This window comes from Camelus bactrianus, chromosome 8, assembly GCF_048773025.1.
Source record: "Camelus bactrianus isolate YW-2024 breed Bactrian camel chromosome 8, ASM4877302v1, whole genome shotgun sequence".
NCBI lineage: Eukaryota > Metazoa > Chordata > Mammalia > Artiodactyla > Camelidae > Camelus > Camelus bactrianus.
In genome coordinates this window covers 53,778,878-53,803,162 of record NC_133546.1, presented here as the reverse complement: position 1 = coordinate 53,803,162, position 24,285 = coordinate 53,778,878, and the positions used below count along the sequence as shown (strand labels likewise).

The following is a 24,285-nucleotide window of genomic DNA, read 5'->3' as shown; positions in this document are numbered from 1 at the left end:
GAAACTATATTTACTATCTTGTAATAAACTTTAATGAAAAAGAATATGAAAATGAATATATGTATGTATATCTATGGCTGGGACATTATGCTGTACACCAGAGACTGACACATTGTAATTGACTATAGTTCAATTAAAAAACATTTTTAAAGATAAATAAAATAAAATAATCATCATGCTGTGAGAGCTCCCACCACATAAGCTAAGCAAGTGGTAGAGGGCAGTGCACTGCACAGAGGGGCAATAGGCAAAAGTAGCAGAACACGGGAAGACCATTAAGAGTCACATCCATTTAACAAACAAAACTTTCAAAAAAAGGAGAACAATAGACAAATGCGACCAAAAGTTCCCTTCACCACACCAGAAATGAAAATGGCATACTCCTCAAACGACATCAGAGTTATCCAGTTCTACTATATTCTGGTTAGTTTTCATTCAAGAAAGGATGGTTTGTGGGACTGGTGGGATCAAAAAACACAAAGTTTTATAGACTTAATCTATCACCTGCCAATGTACAATTTGAAGACGCTTTTCATTTCTACAAATTTTAATAAAATATATGCGTAAAACACGACAATTAACTTTGGCAAGAAAAACAATAGTTTTCTTATATCTCTGCATTTAATATATGAGATTTCAATCTTCAGGGCTAATGAGATCAATAAGAAATCAAAATCTTTCCCAAGTTACAAATATTAGGTTTGTTCCTTACTATAACAAATTGGCAAGATCAAAATGCTCCATATTTTGCTGTCCTAAACTAATGAATACATTTGAACTGTGAACAATAAAGACCTCAAAGCACAAATTAACTTAAAAAATAAATAAAAACACTAACACTTCTTTAAAGATATAAGTGAACATTCACGACAAAGACATGGCACACACCTTCCTTTGACTTGTTTCCAAAGATGAGAGCCATTGTTCTTCATTGCTTTCTTAACAACTTTCGCCAAAATGCAAAGGAAAATAGTGTAGCTACTACTGGATTTATACAGGTCATGGTCTTGTTTATCACAACAGCAGGTCTTCACCATTTCCAGCATAGACAAGGGTGACTTAATAATATTTGCAAGGCCTTTCAAAGGAAGCCAAGAAATACTGAAAGAACTATTCTAAAAGCAAGAGATAGAAAACAAGTATTAAGTTTCTGAAGAAAAATGGAAAGCTATAAATCCCAATGAGCTCACTGCAAGTTTGACTCTTGTTAATCAGAAAGATTACACAGTCATTACCATATATTCCCTGCCAATAAAAAATTCCATAAAGCACAGAACATCAAGGGGTGTTCACATTCCTGGATTATCCCCAAATGTCTTATTGACAGTAAGGTTGTCCAAATTAGGATACAAACAAGATCACACACTGCATTTGATTGATATGCCTCTTAAATCTCTTTTATTCTATCAGCTCCCCAATGTTTTTGTCATACCATTTATCAGATAATTTATTGTGCAGAATTTCCTAAATTCTGGATTTAGCTGCTTGTACCTCCCTAGTGTCACTTCATGTATTCTTTTATCCTCTTATCTTTTCTGTAAACTGGTAGCTGTATCTAGAGGACTGATCGGGTTTAGGTTGAGTTTTTTGGTAAGAATCCTTTATTGGTAGTACTTACTGGTTACTTTCTATTTCAGTAAGTAAAGAGGCACATAAATTCTGACTGTCATTCTTTTTGTGATGTTAAGATTGATCATGCTGTCTGATCCCCACAGTTTTAGCAGTCATCGACAGTCCTCGTCCAGATGGCTTATTTCATCAGACATAACAAAATAGCAATTTGCTAATTCTATCATTCCTTCTAAATTAGCTCATCAGAAATTTACTCTGAAATATAGTTTATATTTTCCTTTATTTATAGTTTTCAGAATAGTTTTATTCAGAATAATAATTTTTCTAAAAATGCCATAAACTCAAGGATTTAAACACATTTGGCATATTTTAATTCACAGTAGTTATGATTCTTTCTCATGCTCAAATTTACCCAGTGTCGGGCAATGTGAGCTCCTTCAAGTTGGCTCCAGTTTACTCTGATACAACCCTGCTTTCAGGTATGGCAACATACTCTGTAATGTCAGGCTGGTTGGAGAAATGGCCAATTCTAGTTCTGAGATGAGTCTAGTTATTTTGTACACATCCTGACTCAGAACTAGAATCGGCTATTTCTCCAACCAGCCTGACATTACACTTCAGAGAAAGGTATTCTTCTCATTTTTAACAATCTCAAACTGGTAATTGTAATCTTCCACTTTCACTTTCTATCTTGATTGAGGGGTTCACTATGTATTTACCCAGAAAACCAAACATTCCAAATCTTCTCTTGTCTTCACACACAAGTAACTTAATCCTTTAAATCTACCTTTAAAATGTTCATCTCCCAAATTTATCCTCTCCTTTTAAAATCCGCTGTCCCTACTTTAAGGTTTCACTGCATTATTTGCCTATACAACTATACTGGACTACTAACTCATCTATACTCAATTCCTTTATACTAATTTCAGAAAACACTTTCTCAAACACATACCTAATATGTCACATGCCTGCTTTCCAACGTCTCTTGAATAAGTTAATTGCACATTATCTTTAGCCTTTCATAATCGAGTCCCAGACTAACTTCTCTACTTTCCTTATCTCCCATATCTCTTCATAATCGTCTCAGAGCCATCATTCAGATTCAGAACTATCATAGTAGGAATAAATCATGTTTTTTTCATGTCTCTATATATTTGTCCAAACTGTTCCTTTTGCTCAGATGCTCTTTTTCTTCTGTACTTGGAAAATTCTACTCATTCCTCAGGCCAACTTAGAAAATTATGACTTCATAAAGTCTTCTACAAGTCCAAAAACTGGGTCAGATATTCCCTCCTCTAGCATCCCACAGTATTATAAGCCTTTTCCAACAATATATGTGCATCTGTCCACTAGCCTATAAGCTACTCAAATGTCGAAATTGTGTCTTACTCAATCAATGTGTTCAATGTGTCATAGGCAAACAATAATTATTAGAAAAATCTACAAATGATATTTAGAAATACCTTTCTGCTACAATTTTGGCTACTTTGCTTATTCTCACTCTTAAAAGAAAAGGGACCCCAAATGCTCCATTATCTTATGCCAATGCTCTATATACAATATGAAAGATAAAACTATTCTTGAACTACTCTACTTTGAAAAATTAATTTTAAGAAAAACCCATAATTATTTATAATTAAGCCATAAAAACATTCTTCAAATATAATGTACAAATTCTTCAAATTCCTGGAACAAATTCATTCTCTATTTACTCACCAGGTTTTTACTGTAATATTCCCATAGAATGGTGACAATTGTAATGTTTGGCTCCCAGAAATCACAAAGGGTCAAACAACAGTGAAGGTACATTCGTAACTGCTCCTCCAAAATACCATCCTAAAAAATAAACTGAAATTGTGAGGAAGTAAATGGGCTTGAGCAACACAAATATTATCATTTGATATTGCACCAAGTAATCTGCTCCTAAAAAAAATATGAGTATACATCACCAAATCATACCCATTCTCAGTTTCAGACCAGGTCTAAATCAGCATAAGGTATACTAAAACTTTGCTCTAGAGAGCATTAGTATATTCAGATAATTGAAATTACATAACTCAATTTGATATTTAACTCAATTACTTATAGTAGGTATTTCATAACTGAATGGTATAAAACCCAGAGACCAAAAAAGAAACCTAAACCAGAAAGAAGTAGCATAAATGACCTAATAATTAAGATGTATACAAATTCAGAGGACTTGGTCATACTTAAGGACTAGGTCAGATTCTTTATGGGAATATAAGAGATTTTCTTCTAAGAAACAGAGGCTTGGCAGAGTAGATATATTTTAACCTTTTAGGAAGTGGCAATAGGAGAGAGAAGAAAAGATGCGACACTTTAATCTTCTGTGATGAAATAAACCATGCATATTTGTTAAAAAGTGACACACCACTGAATTCCAATCATTCAACATTTATTCAAAGCTTACTATAAATCAGGCACTATTCTAAGGTACTAAACATAAAGCAATGAGTAAGTCATACATGGTACATCCACTAACAGAATTTACACTCTGGGGAAAATGGAAAAAGAGGACACTGAAACAAATGAGATAAATGTTAACAGTTATGGCTGCTGTGAAAAACAAAACAAAAGCAGAGTGATATGTCAGAGTAATTGGTAGAGGATGTGGGCCATTAATATATCAAGAACTATGAATGGAAAGGCCTTTTTGAGGGCCGTCATTTGGGATAAATGATTGAATGAAAAAAGAACCAGCCATTTAAAGACCTGAAAGAAAAGTATTCATGGCAGAGAAAACACATGGAAAGTTCCTGAATTAGCAGAAAGCTTAGTATTATGGGATTAAGTCAAGAGACCGTCAGGATCCATATGTCATTTGAGGTTTTATATGTCTTAGTCAGAAGTATGAATTTTATTTTAATTATGTTGGGAAGCCTCTAGAAGGCTCTAAGCATAAGGGTGACATCAAATGATTATTTCAAGAACACCACACTAGATCATGCATGGAGAAAGAATATAGTAGATAAGAATAGAAGTAGTAAAACCAATTAGAAGGCAGTGTGACACTTCCAATGTAACAAAAGCAGATGGAGAGGTCAAGTACAAAGTAGATGTGCTAGGAAATTTGAAGGTGCTTGGTATACAGGAAGCTTTAAATAAATAATTGTTGAATGACTGGGATTCAGTGGTGTGTCACTTTTTAACAAACCTGCATGGTTATTCCATTACCGAAGATTACATTAAGACATCTACTTTTTTTTTCTACCTCCTTCTCCTTCAGCCAACTCAAAATATTAGGAGCCCCCCCCCTTCAAGTACTAACCAAACAGAGATAGACTCATAGACATAGAAAACAAACTTACAGTTACCAGGGAGTAAAGAAGGGTGAGGAGGGATAAACTGGGAGTTTCAGATTTGCAGATGCTAACTACTATATATAAAATGCACAAACAACAAGGTCCTACTGTATAGCACAGGGAACTATATTCAATACCTTATAATGGCCTATAATGAAAGAGAATATGAAAAGGAATATATATGTGTATAAATGAATCACTATGCTGTGCACCAAAAATTAACACAACGTTGTAAATCAACTACACTTCAATTTAAAAAAAAAGTTTAAAAAAACGTTAGGAGGCAATTCTGTGCAACTGTAAGACTAACAAAAGCAGACAACTTTCGGGATATGTTTGGACACAGAGGCAATGGGATTTGCTGCTGAGTTATATTAAGGTATTGAGTAAAGACAGCAATTAAAGAGAATTCCCAGGTTTTGGCTTAAGGAAATGGGTTGATGGTACCATTTCCTAAAACGGCAAAGACTAGGGGAGGAAAAGATGGGAGACTGCAAGTGTGAACATGAAGCAGACAAATGACATATGGGTCTAGAGCTCAACGGGACAGTCAGAGCTACTGATAAAAATTTGGATGTTATCTTCATATTAATGGGTTTTAGAGCTAAGAGGCTAGTTAAGATCAACAAAGGAAAGCCTATAGATGGAAAACAGAAAAGGATCCAGAAATGAGAGCCCTTTGTTTATTCCAAAATTTAGGTATTAAGCAAAAAGTAAAGGAGTCTCTAAGCAAAAACTGATGGCCAATGAGGTAGAAAAGAAACCAGGCATAATGGAAACCAAGAAAAATATTTCAGAAAGGGACAGTGGCCAAGAGGGTTGAATGCTACTGAGAGGTTAAAATGAGAGCAAAGAACTCTTAGATTTGACACTATGGAAGTCATTGATGGCTTTGATAAGAGTTGTTTCAGGTATGGCAGAGAAAGAAGCTTAACTATAGCAGGCTGAGGAGGTAAGAAGAGGTGAGGAAGTAGAGATATTTAAGTGAAGATATATAAAATCCTTGAACAGGTGAGAAGAGAGAAAATCCAGTGCACAGGGAAAGGAATTAGACTTTGACAGAAACAGTGACACTTCCAATATAACAGAAAAGCGGATTGAGAGGTTGTGTACAAAGCAGACATGTTGGGTAATTTGAAGGTGTAAAGATAAAGGAATTCTCAAATGACTGGTCCTATTTTCTCAATGATTTATGAGGCAAGATCCTTAGCTAAGTTGACTGGGGCAGAGCATGTGTTGAATTGTGTGTTAAAAAAGAAATTCTGAAATAGGCCATTTTGGAGAGTAAAAAAGCAAACACTCTAGAACTGACTGCCATTTGAGATTTATGATCAAGAATTTAAAGTCAGATCAGTTGGTAAGAATGATTGTATCATTTTTTTCCAGCAACATTCAGCTGGAGGTGAGGGTGGCAGAGGGTAAAAGAGGATTCAATATTGCTAAGTTTCAAACAGAGAAGGGCTATGGAACTAAAGGTGTTTGTGGTAGAGTGATTATAGTAGTGGTTGTATAATCTAAAATGCTTAAGGAGGGAAGTTTGGACACGGAAGAAGACAGAAAAATGAAAAGATTAACAAAGAAGGGCAGAATGAAAATGAAAAAAAAATGAAAAAATGTAGAGCATAACTACAGGAGGAGGTGGGTGAGGTAAGTAAAAGAAAATCTGATAAGCAGTGAGGATATTAGAAAACTTAGAGGACAGGTGGATTTACACAATAACGTCAGGGTCATTAATAAAAGTAATATACAGGGATAGAAGAAAACAGTGATGTTGGTGCTAAATCTTTCAATGAATGAGAGTGAACCAAACATGACTAGATTTTTTTGGAGAAAGCTTTTAACTCCTTTAGTTATTAATCTATTAGAATACACTCAAGTTTCAAGTCCTTTAGGAAACTTCCTAACTTCACACTATTCGGGGGCCTTTCTTTATGCTCACAGCACACTTTACACACCTGTATTCTAGTACTTAGCTTGCTAATTTTAATGTCTATCTGCCTTCAAGTGTCTATAAGCTCTCTGAGGGTTGGGATAATGTCTCCAGGGCCCAACACAGTGCCTGGTTCACCAAAAGACTCCATAAATGTTTCACAAACAAAACTGAGATCTAGGCTCTGGTGCCTTTTCACCAAATAGCTGCATGGCTTAGGCAAAGATATTCAGCGTCTCTAATAGACAGTTAAACTCATGAAACCCAAGACAAGGTTCACTAATATTCTTTTACTATGAAAATATTAAGCTAGACCTAGGCTTATTCCCATAGCACACTATTGATATGAATGAAAGCATACTAATTTTATTATGCTGCAAGGTTAAAAAGTAGGTTATATTTAAAAAGCGGGCTCATTTTGAAGAGTTTTGTATTGTTTTATTTGATATCTGAAACTCATTTTACATCAAAAATCCATAAAAATGGTATTTAAACCTTAAAAATTTATGAAGTTTGGGAAAAGCAAAAGATTGAATACAGACTACGTGTCAGGCATTGTGTGATGTTTTACATGTTAGTTCATGTATTTCTCATACCATTCCAGGTTTATTACATTCATTTTATAGAAAAAAAGGTTCCGGTCCAGAAGTTACAAATAGTTTATCCAAGTCCACTTGGGACGGAGCCATGATATATGACTCAAAAGTCTACTATACATGCTACTCTATGCCACCTTCCAAAAACAGGAGGGAAAAGAAATGAACATTTAATGGACACCAGATTTGGTCAAGATTGCTCTTCGTGACCAGATCAAGACTTGAATCAAAGTTTGTGAAGCCAGAGCCCGTGCTCTTTTCACTGTATCCGATCAAAAAAATTAAATATGGCATCCTGGGAGATTTTTTCTTTTTTTAAGGAAAAAAGACGATTTTTCCTTAATTTTCCTGCTAGTGGCTGCAGATGAAAATGAAAAGAAATGGCTTAGAAAATACCATTTCCCCCACAGTTCTAGAAGGAAAGATAATTAGTCAGTTGAATGTAACTTAAAAAGCAAGTTTCTCTTTTTCAGCCTAAATTAATTACAGATAGTATACATTTTCATATTCTGTATATTCAACCATTATTTTGTTTTGAACCACGTTCCCACAGTTTTTCTTGAAAATCCCCTTTAAAAAATATGTGTATGTACATCAGTTGAATTAAGGAAAGAAAGGATCTGCCCATCTTCAAGTTCAGAGAGCCAAAGAGATAAGAATATACAATAGTCAGGAGTAGAAGAAGCAACAGACATCTTCGCTCAAATTCATAATGAAGAACCACAGCTGAAATACGGTGAGGAGGGATATCTGAGAACATCTGAGTATATTAATTTCTTCCTACATTTTCCCATCATACACTTATTGGGGAGGGAAAAGAAAACACACAAAAAAATGAAAAAAAAAATAGTATGGAAAATTTAGATACTTTCCACAAGTATTACCAACAGATCTAGAAACCAAAATGAATTACTAATCAAACACATAGCAGCAAAAAAGTTTTAAAACAGACATAATGAAAAAAAGTTTTACAAAGAATCCAACAAGGTCAAATGGCTCCGCGGTAGCGCGGAATGAGTAAAACACATATGAAAATTCGGATCCCAGCTCTGCTACTTCCTTGCCAGCTGTGTGAACCTGGACAAGCTCCCTCTAGGCCCCAGTTTTTAATGTGTAAAATGGAGCTTCACAAGATTGTCATAAGCATGAAGCAGAAGAATGTACACTAAGTGCTATGTACAGCGCTTGCAGAGGAATAGCTATCATTTTGTTCCCTGCAAGAGAGAAATGAATTTTTTAGACCTAAACATTAGGTATTTTGATGATCAAATATTAAATGTAACAGGTTCACAGTATTGTACCTTAAGCTCATATATTTCACTTTTGTGAGTGTTGAGGTCAAACCATATCTAAACAAAGAGGTTTGATTAAGAACATCTAAATCCACACCCGCTGACTAAAAATTTTTAATAACCAGGTCTGTGGAGCTCTCTTCTACACGGGCATACACCTGCCTGTCTCAATCCCAAGCCCTGCTACCCAACTTCCGCAGTTCTCACAAGACCTTCTCACAAGGGCTCTCTGGGTTTTTCATCTCACCTGCGTTAGCGTGTATGAACTATTTAATGGAGAAAGTTACCCTAGAATATTCCATAGTGCCTGGTCCTGATCTCTACTTTAGTCCTTTTCAGTCATTTTAAAAATTTTTAGTCATTTTTTAAAAGAATGTCTTCCTATCTTTATTTTGAAAGATCAACTCAGGCATATTCTATATATCAAATTCTTTTATTGAACTAAAAAAGAAAACATTTACTCTAGTTTACTTATTCTATAGAAATGCAATATAACAACTGAGAGTTCATTTTTTGAGTAACTAATGTACCTGTCAGACACCATTAGGAGAATAAAATTTATTTGTAAGCTAAATTGCTAACTGTTAGTCTACCTGATGAGAGACATTTTTAGGATTGGATAAAGAGAGTTGGACTTCAATATCCCAGTCAAGATCCTTCTGTCCAAAAAACAATGATTTTTGGATTAGTAATTGTAAGATTACTGTCCCACATTATTCAGATCCTATCACATTCTGAGTTTACAACCTTGGACTCTCCAAATTCTTTGACAAATGAAAACAATAATTAAAAAATATTAAGCTTGCTTAGGATTTCTTTTCATACTTTTCCATGATCTTTGTTAGGAAATTATTCTGTGATCTCAGAAAATAATGAGCTTTTAAAAAGCTGTAGCACAAAACTAAAAATCTCCCTTTTCATATGAATACAAAAATGCTATCTTAAAGGTAAACAAATATTTACTGGTAGCATTCACAAGTATTAAATAGGATTACCTCCAAAAAACTGTTTTTAAAGCAAATACTTAACTATTCAACTGTAGCTATGTAAGTAAGATTAAACAATATATGCTTTCTTTACTAACAAAACTCAATGTCTGTTTCTGGAAGATCATCTCTGGCTAGAAAAAATTTTAGAACATTATTTGCTTAATTAAAACTACAGTGGATTGCCTACCAATTTTATTTAAAGACTGCTTTATATGTGAAACTTTTTTTTTTTTAATATTGCAAATAGACTCTCTTTCACTGTTGGAGATCAAGTCAAAGCACATGAGCATAGTCGGATTTTAATTTACTTCAATGGGGGAAAACAGATATAATCAAACTGATAGCTCTATCCAAACATATTATTTATTCTTTATGACCACCTACTGCACCCACAAAATTGGTTTCAAGAACTCCAGCAAGTAGTCCTCTACTACTTATAAAATCTAATTTGATACTATCAAGGCATGACAAAATTGAGATTACTAGAGAGAATGGACTGCTTCTTTCTATATATTATAATGACCTCTTCTCTCACAGGAAAGATATTACTTTGACTTTATGCTACAACTAAATTCACAGAGAAAGTTTCTTAGCTTAGCTGTACTATTCCGTGCGTTTAGGGTGACTGACTCGTCCCGGTTTACTCAGGGCTTTCCTGGTTTTAGCACTGGAAACCTGTATCTTGGGATACTCCCAGCCAGGTAAGTTCCAGATGGTTATCCTACTTACTTCCAAGAATTAGGGATTTATCTTCAAAACATCCTTAGCTGATACCATTAAAATACTAGTTTCATTATCAAAGTATACTATGCAGTATCAGAGTAAGTTTTATCACTTTGGGAGTAAGATATTTCAATTAAGTTTTTTCCCCCCAAGCAAATGATTTTCTTTCATTTAAAAATCAAAATTATAGGGAGCCACAATCCAAAGGAACAAAAGCATTAATTTTCAAGTACCTAAAGTGTTTAAAGAGGGTTTTTAATCTCTTAATCAAAAAGCAAACGTTTCTATGTAAGAGAGGCAATGATAAATTCTCCTGTTCGTCCTGGACCATTATGGGTATATGGGTATTTATTCATATGATAGTGCCTTCTAAGAAATACTCTGTAATTTAAAACCTAGCTGAACAAAATCATAAATTCATATACTGTTAGAAGTGAAAGCAAGTTTAACCAAGAGATTTCTAAACTCGGTTAAGGCATTAAGATTGGATTAATAGCTGATGTAAATAATGATAACCATTTTTTAGTGATTCTGTACATTCTTGAAGTAAAAATACATGGATGAAATTTTCTGAGTTATCAAATCAATACGCTTTCAAAAAGAACAAAGGAGAAAGCCAATTAAACGATACAGAAAAAAGAAAATAAAAATTTTTACAATGGTTGAGATAATGCCTCTTCTGTTTCTGACACAACTCACATATTCAGAGTTCTTTGTCATTCTTATCTAGAATTCTCAGTTCATAATTAGGAGATCATATTACAACTACATGTACTTACATTTTCACCTTAAAAAATTAAGAGTTTGTATAGATAACAAGGAAAAGAAAATTTCAAGCTATGAAAGTAATTTTCAAAGAAATGGCTACAAAATAAATGTGTGTGTGTAGCAATCTTGTACTACATTATTTCCTTCTTACTCCTCTTCAAGTTTTAACAATCTTCATTTCTTAACAGAAAAGTAGTCTATTTCCCAAAACTAAAAATATTAAAGTTTCCCCTTAAACTCTTACATAAATAACTTATGCTACAAAATTATACAGAACTATAATACAATATGTTTAAAGATGTGATGAAGAGCACATTTAAAACTATTTTAAAAGGAGGTCAAATCTGACCTCTGGGCCATGAAGCACTACATTAACAGCTTTGCAGAAAGAAAAATGATAAGGTATGAAATGAGGGCTCAGAAACTAGGACCTTATCAGTTGGAGTATGATTCAAGCCTGTAAGACAAATTGCTCAGCAATGCAAGTCACCTTCCTGCTGTGATGAGGATATAGCTGAATTTCCAATGCCACTATCTCCCTCATCGTGTCTCCTAGACTTGATATCATACAGTAAAGGAATGGCTTATAGTTCTGAAGCATCTACTACTTATTTTGAATACACTTTGTCAAAGTCACCAACTAGGATAATTATCTTTGTCCTTTAACCGGCAACTCAGTGTTAAAACAAAAATCTTCAAAGAACAGGCACTAATGGAAACATGGACCGTGCATTAACAAAGAATGATAATTCTCTCAGGTTTTTAAAAAGTAGACCAAGTTTGTCATTTAAATCATTTTAACCGTTTGCTTGATTGTTACAAATAAAATCTGTAACATAAACATTTAGCAAAGCCCACAAACTGCCTCACTTTAAATGGGTACCTGAACACTGACGGACTTTTTCAGCAGTTCTTCTGCAAAATTCCAATTTGATTCCATTTGTTTCTAGAAAGGAAGAAAATACTGCATCAGAATTATTGCTCTTAATTATGCACTGAAACTATAAAATAGCCAAGCTAAATGTGAAGTACATTTTCTCTATCATCAGATATCATTAGTTTCTTGAATGTCTAAAATGACTTCGGCAAAGAGTTAGTTGAGAGACTTGATAGAAAAAAATATACAACTACTCCAATCCAGTATAAACCTTATTAGGAATTGTTTTATTAAACAGTGGTATTTCTATAAAATTACAAATGTTTTAACAAATATTGAATATTTGCTGTGAGATTATAATCTAACAGGAAAAAAAATTACATATGCTTTTGAGTTTTTACATTGTGTGTTCTTTATTCTGTACTTTACCCAGCAGAGTTCTGCCTTCATTTTATGCATAATAAACTCAAGATGGCCTAGTCTAGTAAACAAGTAACTAAAAATTTTATACGTGCCATTTCACTTAGCCAGTGGTCACGTATCTGGCAACCTCAACTACCTGGAAGACTTCCTACAATATGGAAGAAAGCGAAAGAGAACTTTCACAAAGCCAAAATATTTCACAAAGGCTAGGCACTAAGAACAAGTCTACTTTTCCAACAGGAAAGCCTGGAGGACCTTCTCAGAGGATACTCTCAGTTCACTTGATACTCAGTTCTTAAACGTTTGGATATGTGGATGTAACCAGAAGCAAAGAAAGTGCCTCTAAGAAGAAGCAAGTGACAACTAGTTTCTGACAAGGGAGGAATAAAATGTGCAAAAAGTTAACCATAAGACCTCATAAAACTAAGCCCAAGGCTTTAAAGAGCAAATGCAAAGAGCCTCCTCACACCCTACTATCTCTATTAAAACAACTATGCTGTTCATAGTTGTTATGAGAAATGAAGCAGCTTTGAAGGCAATGCCCTAAAACTTGGTAGTTGGCCCTAAAATTCTCTCAAGGAGGAGACTATTTTGTTCTACCAATACTATATATACATTATGTTAGGGTCTTTACATTCTTATTTTCTTTTAAAAAATCTTTTCCAATTCATAGACAACACAATTAAGTTTCAGAAAGGTCATGTGTATACAAGTCAGAGCATGGATTCAAATCCAAGTAGGTCTGGCTCCAAAGCCAGTGTTCCTTCCATTTTACCATGCTATCAGTAACTGAGTTTCTTTTTCTAACAAGCCTTCCCTCAGCTTTCAGCAATTCACTTTTATAAAAATCACTCTTTACTAAGATAACGTCTTAGTTAAGCAGGAACTGACAGGGTTGATGTATTTAGCTTTATAATTTGTAGTGCTAATGAGTGTGTTTCAGTTGTTCTGTTCTAAACATTTGAATCACACAAATTATGGAGAAGTACTATAACTCTTGTCCGAGGAACTTCATCTCTATGGATCAGTACTGTGGTTACAATCTAAAACAAAAATAAACCATAATTCAGGGAAAAAAATGGCAACTATATCATACCCAAATCAAGTCTGAGTGGCAGAATATGTATAAAAGGGATACAGATTTTTACTTCCACAGGAAAACTTAACTTTGACCAGCATTTTTTTTTTTTTTACTAAGTTATAGAATAGAAAGGAGGTAAACTGCCATCATTTGGGGACTGTGTTTTATATTTCTTGTCCCAATATTAAAACTAAGACATTCACTTAAGTTTCAACACAGGTGGTATCTCCACCAGAAACAGAAATATAAAATAGATCCCCCACCTTCCACTTCCAATCAACTAGGTAACCTGGTACAACTCTCATTTTAAGGTTGTATTTCACACCTTTTATCTAGTCACCATTTCAGATGTTTCAAAGACGAGCATCAGCTGGCCTGACTGATTGCACTATGTTCTGGGCAGGGAAAGCACTGTTAAAATGATCCCTGCAATGCCCCGAAGTAATTTTTCTCTTTAAACTATATTTGTTTTTAAAATAGATGACTGGGATTGTGAGAGGATAACACACTCTCATGTAGGTTGGGAGAAAAGCATTAAACAGAAATATAAAAAATCAAAGCCTCTAGTATGAGAAGTGAGATACCAAATTTTCTTTATAGGCCTGTATTAAGCAGTTGGCAAGCTCTATGATTTAAATCCACATATAGCAAACGTCCAGTTTACAATAACTTAAAAAAAAATTTAACCATATCTGAAACCTATTTAAAATGTAAAGATTTCACATTAACCTACAGGGCAAACAGTTCACGCTCAAAAACTGAAACATCTCTATGATTATCACAAGACCAGGGGTTATTTCTCTGCTCTAGAAAATATGAATAACCATTATTCCTTTGCATCATCCTCTCACACCAGATTACTCTTCAGTGGAATAAAGCATGCTTAATGCATAACTATTTTCTATATGGTAGCTTGCTATGCCAATATATCATAAGGAGGAAAAAAGAATTCAGGTAATTTTCAAAATTCTGATCTAAGGATATCCCAAACTGAAATCAACACCCAATGTAATCTCTCTGAAAGAATGAGTCAATACGCCTTTATGTTCATAGATTAAAATGATTATATGATTCATAAACCAAACAGAGACATTTTTGAGAGTAAAAGAGAAAAACTAACCAGATGGGATGAGGGGAAAATAGGCATAAACTGGGACTGCCCCTGGGCAAACTGGTTTATATGGTTATCCTACCAAAGGCCATGAGAGGCAGTCCTTAGGAGGATCTTCATAGCAAATTTATCTAAGTGATAAAAACAGGGTGACATTTAACCCCTGTGTACCTCAGTATCATTATTTGTAAAATGGATGAAATATTAACCCCTCATCTACTTCATAACACTTCATGAGATAAAATCCAAGGTCACTTTGAGATATTAAAACACTTTGCAAATGCATTATGTTGAAGGTATCACCCCAAATGAAAACTATTATTAACTAGAGAGTTTGAGTTTTTCTTTTAAAGTCATTAAGAAGTCCACAAATATTTGAAACTCTTTGATGACTCATGAACAAAGGCAAAGTCTATCTTACATATATATATAAAAATATATAACATTATATATCTTTATTATTTTTATCATATGAATTTTTTCAAATACTATGACTCTCTTCTTAAAACCTACATAATTTTAAAAATTGATATTAAAAATATATATCTTGGCAAAAGAACATGCATAAAGGAACTGCTGACAAATATTAAAAGATATAGGTTAAGCTATTCTAAATACAGACAATTCATTTACTATCTTGATATAGAGCTAATGAAAGCAATAATCTCCTATGGAGTTCTCTATATGAAAGAGAAGAGTGATTTCAGCAGTGCAACTGAGGGTGGTTGAACCAGTACAGTTCAACACTACAACAGTAATAGTAATGATATATATTACCTTGGCAGATTACCTACCACACTGGGAGTATGAAGGGGTCAATATCAACCACTATTGAAACACACCACTCACTCAAATAAGTGTTAATGGCAGTTACAGCAAGTATTAACAACCTGAAAGCACGTTCCTTGAAGCAAGAGGCAGTACAGTCAATTTCATGTGTATCCTATCATTGGCACCTATTATTATGATGGCCACTCAATAGGAACTCAGAAGTTCTTAACTAATTACCATACTTTTTTATCCTGACTAAAATCAAATATGCATTTGGAAAAATTAAGGCTAAATGATAAGAGAAATAAAAGTGCTTTTGTAAAGACCTTTGAATTATAGGTAAATTTTAAAAATTCTTTCATTGTTCTAGTATTTTAAGAATTAAAAGATGTGAACCATAACCATATTAACTTCATTAAAATACTCAATAAAGGAACTATGACAGTAATAATGGCAATCTGTAACATTTATTATTTATCTTATATCAGCATGGGAAGTACTCATGTACAGAAACAAAGGACAGTCTTTTTCTGAGAAGCTCATTCTATTGACCTCCCTTAATAAATTAATAGAATGCTTAAATACATTGATACTGAGTTAGGTGTGGACTTCTGAGAGCACTTCCTGACTTACTATCTTACCATATCTTGGGACCTCCCAGAGGACCTTTTTATTACTAGGGGATCACTTAGAAGAACTCTTGAGGCCCTTTCAATTTCTGCGACAGTACGTCGATACTAACTGATCCTTAGATTCCACGGATGGTTTCTGAGCTCTTTCCAGTATTCCCAAAAGAGGAAAATCTGTAAAGCCCATCAAGGAACATGCTTCATAAAGCAATCGTTCCCCTAGCTGATAGAGAATGAGATCCAAGGACCTTTTAAAAAATAAAGATTCCTAAACTCTAGACCAGATTACTAAATCAGGATCTCTAGATCTGAGAAAATTGAATTTTTAAAAACTCACAGATGGGTCTGATGATCAGCCAATTTTGTTAACTACTCCCAGAAAGCAGACCAATTTTGAAAATACAGACACACTGGCTTCAAGATTCTAGATGTTTACTTAATGGAACCGATGGGCTGATATAATACTATACTATTTCTGAACATGGAAGAAGTTATATTCAAATAAAGCTTCAAATAAATACATCTACCAGCTTGTTTTATTTCATAGGGCTTTTTAAATAACAATGAAAAAATGTTTCCAATTAGAAATTAATATACTAGTTAAAATCTCTTTTTGTTTGAGTACACTTCATGGTTATTTAACAGATTGAAATATCTTTGCAAAAAGCTTCTCTAATTCATTTCTAGAGACATAGGCTTTCCCTTCAGTAACCTTAGAGACCTTAGAACTAGAAGGAATCTTCTGAATAGAACAATCCTACCCCATGATTTCTGGATGAGAGAAAAGAGGCCCAGAAAGGTTTAAGTAATTTCCTAGCGGTCATACAACTACTCAGTAGCAGAGCTAAGACTAGATCCCAAGTCGTTTCCTTAAACAAACAATAAAAGCATAAAGATAACAATTTTTCAAGATGTTTACAGAAAGGTCTACAGCTTCTAGATTCAGAAGGTGAATTTATCTCTGTAGGATTATGATCTGATTTTTATTGTTTTTGCTCACTTTCTAAACTTGTCTACAAAAAAATACATATTAATTGATAACACATGAAAGTTTAAAAAAATAAAATCTTACCATTTCATCTGGTGTACCGTGACGATCAAACTGGTAAAATGATGCCACATGAGTAATAATCCACCAACTAAAACCTAATGGATCCCTGGGCTGGATTACAAGCACAGAAGATTTTCTTCGGTCATTTGATTTTTCAAAGAGTGTTTTGAGTAGTTTATTCAGCCAGTTCCAAAATGACTATAGAAACAGAGGTAATATGACTCAATTAAATTAAGGCACTGATCCAATAACCTTTGATTTGGGTTTTTTCCTCCATTTTTATGAGGAAATATACACACTGAAGAGAATTCAAAACACATATACAAATCTTAAACAGTAGTAAAAATACTCAGGTTAAGAATCAGAAAATGACTAGTACTTTAGAAAGATCTGACATATTCCCACAATCACATCTTCTCCCATCCAGGGATAATCATTATTCTGACTTTATTCTGAATTCCACTTAGGGCAATTAAAAAGAAAAACGCACCTTAATACATCATAGTGAAACTGAAGAACATCAGAGACAAAGAGAAGAGACTAAAAGCATTCAGACAGAAAAATATATTACTCTCAAAAGAATGGCAGTTAGGCTGATAGCTGATTTCTCAACAGCAATGGAGGCCAGTGGGAATGATATCTATTGTATTAAAACAAAATAATTTTCAACATAAAATTCTTCATCCAGCAAAAAAGTTTTCAATGAAGCAAAATTGAAAGGAATCCTGAAAGATAAATTTTATGCAAAAGAATAATGATGTCAAAATGGGAGAGGAGGGTGTCTGAGCTATTGGAAGGAATAAAGAGTAAAGAAAGTAGTAAATGTTTTGTATAAATCAATAATCTAGTGGGATTGAAAAATAAAGCTAAAGTACACAGTAATACTGGCATATAAATTGGGTAGGGCATAAATGAGTTAGAGTATTTTAAGGTCCTTTGGTCTAAGATAAGAGCAAAGACATGTATTTATTACCAAGATATTTCAATGTATGCTGTTGCTTCTAAGATAATCACTAAAAGAAGAGAAATTAGGTTATTTAACTTACAAGCTAATGAAGGGGAAAAGTGAAATAAATAGTCAACCCAAAAGAAGGCAAGAAGGAACTGCTGGTGGAAAAATAGGTGTATAAATAGAAATACAGAATAAGATGGTAGATTTAAAACTAAATATATGAGTCATTACATTAACTGCAAATGGACTCCTAAATGCTCATTTAAAAGATATGCTGTCAGAATAGACTGTAAGCTGTCTACAAGAGAGAATCTAAAACATAAAATTCTGAAGGATTCAGAATTGATAAAGATATAAGAAAGGTAACATATTAAACTAATATTGGAGAAAATTAGACTTTAAAACCAATGAAAGCATAAAGTCATTTCATACTGATAAAAGGTCCAATTCACTAGGAAGATAAAATAAATTTAATTTTTTATGTGACCAATAATACACTGTTAAATGTAGAAAATAAACATTGACAAAACTACAAGGAGAAATACATCTGTTTAGAAATAATGAAATACATTTCTAAATAACCCATAAGCAAAGAAGATATGATGGAAATTATAAAATATTTTGAAGTAAATAACTAACATACTACTAATTAAAGCTTTGGGACTATAGCTAAAGACACAGAGGAAAACATGTAACCTTATACACAAATGTTAGAGAAAAAGAAGTTGAAAATTAATGAGTAAGAATTCATTACAAGAAGCTAGGGAAAAAAATTCCTGTGTAATAAACCCAAAGAAAGTAAAAGGTAGTAAGTAAAACACAACTTTATGAAGTTGAAAACAGCAAAGATGAGCAAATCAATGAAAGATCAAAACAGCCAAAAGTAGGTTTTTTAAAAAGATTACAAAATTGGCTAATCTTTCGTGAGATGATTAGAGTCAATACTTCTTTCTGGAAGAATATTAGCTTGCTCTGCCAGACACACATAATTTCTTCTTTTTTGAAAAAAGAAACTGAATGCATTGTAGAAATCAGTGCTGTCACATTATAAATTTTTAAAATACTTACATAAGAGAAAAAAAAAATCTCTGCTTTCAGCAGTCTGGAAAGCTCCTAAGAATAGGTTCTACAGAGCTTAGCTCACTGTCAGTATGCATGGAATAATCACATCGTCTGCAACATCATTAACTCCTGGATGAATGAAATGGAAAGCTTCCCTGTTCCTCCTGAATCTTTCCATTGCTTTTCCTGTTTTCTTTCTCAGCTTATCCAAGTCCATCTTGGTCCCTAAAGCCATTGTATATCAGTCAGTCAGTACAAAGAGTAACTTTTAACTTGCTTCTTTCTTGTTTGAGAAGGGACTTTTTTGTTGTTGTTTTGTTTCCTTTTGGTTTAGTCACTTTTTCTTAGTCTTGAGCTTTCTATCAAGGGAGTATATCTAACAGTTAGAGATCATATTAATTTCTACAGAGTAAAAGGTGGGACTAAATTGCTTTTCTCTAAGCTGAGGGCTTGTTCTACTGTGCCATAATGGTTGTTCATCAGTTCTAGGGGATGGAAGTCTGAGATCAGGGTATCAGCATGGTCGGGTGAGGGACCTTTTCTGGGTCACAGACTCCGGGCTATGTCCTCACAAAGAGGAAGGGTTTTTGAGTCTTTTTAAATGCTCCATTGTTGCCTTGTTTTTATGTTGTTCTTAAGAAGTCTAGTGCAGGTAAAATTATTTTGCTCTTCTAAGAATTTAGTCTTTTTGCCTAGAAGACTTGAAGATGCTTTATGTATGTCTGCAGCAAAATAGTTTCAGAATGATATATCTCAGGATGGACTGTTTGGTATTAATTTTTCACTAACCAGTAGACCAGTAGGCCTTCCCAATATGTAGATTTAGGCCTTATTTCTGGAGTGTTTTTTTGGTTAATAGTTCAGAATGTTAGCTGTATTCCATTCTTTTCAGGGTTTTTTTAGGGACTTCATTTAAACATACGGCTATTTCCTCTTTCCCTTTCATTATAACCACTTTCTCTCTAACCCTTTACATACTTTTATCTCATTTTTATTCCCTTGGTTGTTTTTCTGCCTTTCTTCCATGCCCCTTATTAAAGTTTCATTTAAGTCAATTTTCCTTGGGCACCTTGTAATTTACTCAATTCTAAAATGATTGTTTCTTCCATTTCTCTCCTGCATTCAGGTTACTCTTTCCATTCATTCCTAGCTTTTGGTCTATTTATTTTAACATCTGAATATCTCATTCTAGGTGTTTTTTGTTTGTTTGTTAGTTTTTCAGCCACAAATGCTAGAATGCTTGTCAATTTAATTAGATGGGAGTGCTGTCTTACAATTTTCTTCGGCTTTATAGTTGTTTCTAGGGCAGAGGGTGTCGTCAGCTAAAGTATATCAATTCCATTTTCTTGTAGTTACTTTATAAAGACTTGCTTAGTTTCCTTCTTTTCATTTTGTAAATTTGGACTACTTTAAAAGATTCCTAGTTCAGTGAAGCCTCCTTTTGCCAAAATATTGAAGTCCCATTTCCTTCCTTCCTCCCTTCCTTCTCTTCCTTCCTTCCTTTCTTTCTTGTGGTGGTAGTGGGAGAGTGGGTGTGAATTCCTTCATTTTTTTTCTTTTCTTTTTACAAGATTCAACATTTTTTGCTTTTACTTCCTGTCCCCTTCACCACCTAATTACCAAGGGGAAACCACTCCCTTTTTGACTTCTTACTCTCCAGAAGCTCTACCTTCAGAGACTGCTTCCTCCATGCACACATTTTTATGTTCCTATCCTTTTGATCTATAAGAAAACTTTTCAGTATTTTTCACATTCTTGCAATGGCTGTAGACCAATTTTATGGCCACTGCTAGCTCTCTTCTTCTTTCCTGTGAGTAGTTGCTGTATGGTAGAGCTGTGGTGGTTTTTACTTTTAATTTACAGCTTTGAACATTCCTATGCTGCAGTTATGCTATCGACATGGTTTTTGGTGCAGTTTTATTTGTTCTTGCTATTCTATACTTTGGGGGAGGTTACATGGGAAGATATGGGTTTAAGTGTCCATGCATTGTCTACTTAGAAGTCATTGGCTTGAAATTTTTAGTACAATCTAGGCAACATGAATTCACAGTATAAACCTGCACGAGTGCTGGCTTATAGTAACAAACACACTGAAGCCATTTTAAACTGCAAAGCAACAAAGCTAAAGACAGGCAATTTTCCTTACAAATTTACTTGAGTTTCCAGTTCATTCTGTTGAGGGCCCAGACTTACGGGTAGTTTGTGTATATCAGGTTACCAACTTGAGTCATCTCTGAGCATTGTCTTCTATTCCTGTGTCTTATAACAAATTGAAAGCTAATGTTCAGGCTTATACAATTCGGCAACTGTCTCTAAGTTTCTGTGTTCAGCTAACCTGAGCTCTCCCTTTAAACATTTAGTATTTGGCCTCAGTATCTCTTACTTTCAATAAGTATACTAACACATTTAAAACGCTTATATGATATTGAGCACGATTATATTACATTATTTTTTTAGAAGGAAGGTCAAACTATCTTACTGGTAGGAAGGGAAACTTCCAATTTAACTTTCAAAATAAAATAACTTTCAAAATCTTTGAATAATGTAACTTATTTCAGTTGTATTAAAAAAATGAAATGACTTCAGAGTTTCATTGTTTTAAGACAGTAAGTCTGGTAACTATACAAAAGAAAGAACATAACAGTCATTTAGGTTAAAATGTATATTTTTAAAAATAAAAATGCAAATTTCTACAGTATAATATTTTAAATTATGCCTATTTTTCTGTTTAAAATCCAGGAAAAGACTCATGGCAACAAGTATGAATATGCTTTCACTAACAATATGTGGTTTATACTTCCAAGTCTGACATATATAAAGTAAGAACAAATATTAAAAAAAAAAGTAGAATTCTCATAAAATAAAGATTAGCTTTGCAAAAAATGGTAAAACTGATGTTTACCACATAAGTGAAATAAAATAACCTGGCAGATAATCAAAGGAAAAAAATTGCTGAGACTTTGTAACATTTAAATCTCACTGTAGAAAGCTGAACTCTACTGACAAACTAAAATGTCAGTAAAAAATTTTTTTCTTATTCAATAATAGATAAAAACTTAAATTTATATGTAGTAAATTTATTTTACTTATACCTAGTAAATTTACTAATAATAACACAAAATAAATATAATGCTATAAACCTTCAAAAATAGTTACTATCCCCAAAGTGTAGAAATTGGGAAAGTCAAAAACCTATGAAAAAATCTAAAGTACTTTTTCAATAACATAAATCATTTTAAGTATCATTTCATAATGAATTGTTTGTGTTTACTTCTGTCTATGGATATTTCTCTTTTTTCACTAATTCACAGCACTTGAAATAAAATAAATCCCTAACTTGAAGACTTGATTCCAAATGAGGTGAAAGAAAATTTCCCACCTTCCCCTTTGTGCTTTTCTTTCTCTCTTCTTGAAATAAGACACTGTAAAATTGATTACTAGAAACCTAGGTTTCATTTCTCCCCAAGTCTAAATCTGCCTCATTTCCTGACTAAAATGTTTCCTGGATTACTAGAGAGTTTTTAAGTATTTTAGTTTAAAAGATTCTTAACAGAACAAAAAAATAACTTGAGAAAATAAAAGTTAAATTTTGTATTTCTCCTAAATGCTTTATACTACCAATTTAGGATTAAATATATAATAGAGGTTTAGTACTCAATTAATGCTCTGTTTGGGAGTAGTGGTTGTCTTACTATAAAGAAGGAACTTTTAAGATTTTTCTTTGCCAAAACCACTGCATAAATTCAATGCAAGCATTAGTAACAATAACATAAATTTTACAACTTACTTCTGAGAGAGACCATTTACTTCTGTGGTCAAGAAGATGAATGAGTAGAACCCATAATTCTTTAATGCATGGACATGGGCAATGGTGACTCATTAATGCTTCAGAAGGTCTAACCTGCAGGAAAGAAGCAAAAAGAGTTACAAGAGAGCAGAATTTTACATACCACATATCCCCCCAAATGTTTTAAAAGAATGACTTAGATGACTTAAATTTTATGTTCCATTACATAAAACTGTTTACAAAAAATGTACCATTTCATTACTTTTGAAAATAAATTCCCATTTTAAAAACTAAAGTATAGAATGAATTTTATTTTCAACTTAAAAAAAAAAACCCTCTGCCTTAATCATCTAGTCCAATGGTCAGCAAAATTTTTCTGTAAAAAGCTAAACAATAAACATTCGAGGCTTTATTGGTAAAACAGTCTTTGTCACAACTATTCAATTCTGCCACTGTGCAACATCAGTCACAGGCACTGGATAAAAAAGGAGGGTGTGTCACAGTAAAATTTTATTTCTATATAGGTAGCGTCCTAGTTTGGCATCAGGGCCATGGTTTCCAAACCTTGATTGAATCCATCAGCCAAATACAAAGACTTGTAAGAAATGATTAGAAAATAAATTTTGATTCATTGTAATGCAGATGTAAGTATGAATAAATATAATTACTAGAAATTTATAAAGGTTAGGCAACTTTAACATTTTTGTAACAAATATATCCTCAATGGCCCTAAATAATATAGAGAATATGTACTGTATTTGCAAGTACAGCTAGACTTCTGCAACTTATAACACATTCATTATTTCACATATTACATATATTTTTTCTAACATAATACATAGTAAAAAACAACCATTAAGATATTACTATATCATATCTGGTTAACCTACTAATTATATTAATTGTAATATACAGACTAGATTTAAAAGATATTAATAAAAATATATAAAACACAATCTAAATTTTAAAAAGTTATAAATCCCAATTCCTCATAGGTAAGGTTTATGCTTGTAATCTGAAATAAGTGATGATAATTGACAGATTTCCATTGCTTGAAAATAAATGTATATAGTAGCATTTTTTAATCACTATTTGCATTAAACACTCTATGATAAGCAATTTAGTAAAAACACGTATTTCCCCCAGGCCTCTAGACCCTTTATGAAAATAAGCAAACAAAACCTCTTTAAATTTGTCAACTAACTTTATTTAAGTACTCATTTATTTTATAACAACAAACAATAGATTATTAAGTGGCTAGTTTTTCCTATTTGAACAGTAGTTAAATTTACAATCATTATCATAAATATTCTGTTTTTATTTACTTTTGACAAGATGGAAAAGCTAT

General features: G+C 33.2%; 1 protein-coding gene across 2 annotated transcripts in view; it reads right to left on the bottom strand.

The window, feature by feature from the left end:
- MMS22L (MMS22 like, DNA repair protein) overlaps window positions 1-24,285 on the bottom strand; it is a 107,489-nt gene that overhangs the window by 68,501 nt on the left and 14,703 nt on the right. For both annotated transcript variants that reach the window (XM_010948404.3, XM_074368601.1), the window contains 5 exons: window positions 22,938-23,051; window positions 17,158-17,334; window positions 12,077-12,139; window positions 3,289-3,408; window positions 889-1,115 (listed from right to left, as the gene is read on the bottom strand). In XM_010948404.3, the coding sequence (XP_010946706.1) occupies window positions 889-1,115; window positions 3,289-3,408; window positions 12,077-12,139; window positions 17,158-17,334; window positions 22,938-23,051 (701 nt within the window). The remainder of the gene's footprint in view (window positions 1-888; window positions 1,116-3,288; window positions 3,409-12,076; window positions 12,140-17,157; window positions 17,335-22,937; window positions 23,052-24,285) is intronic.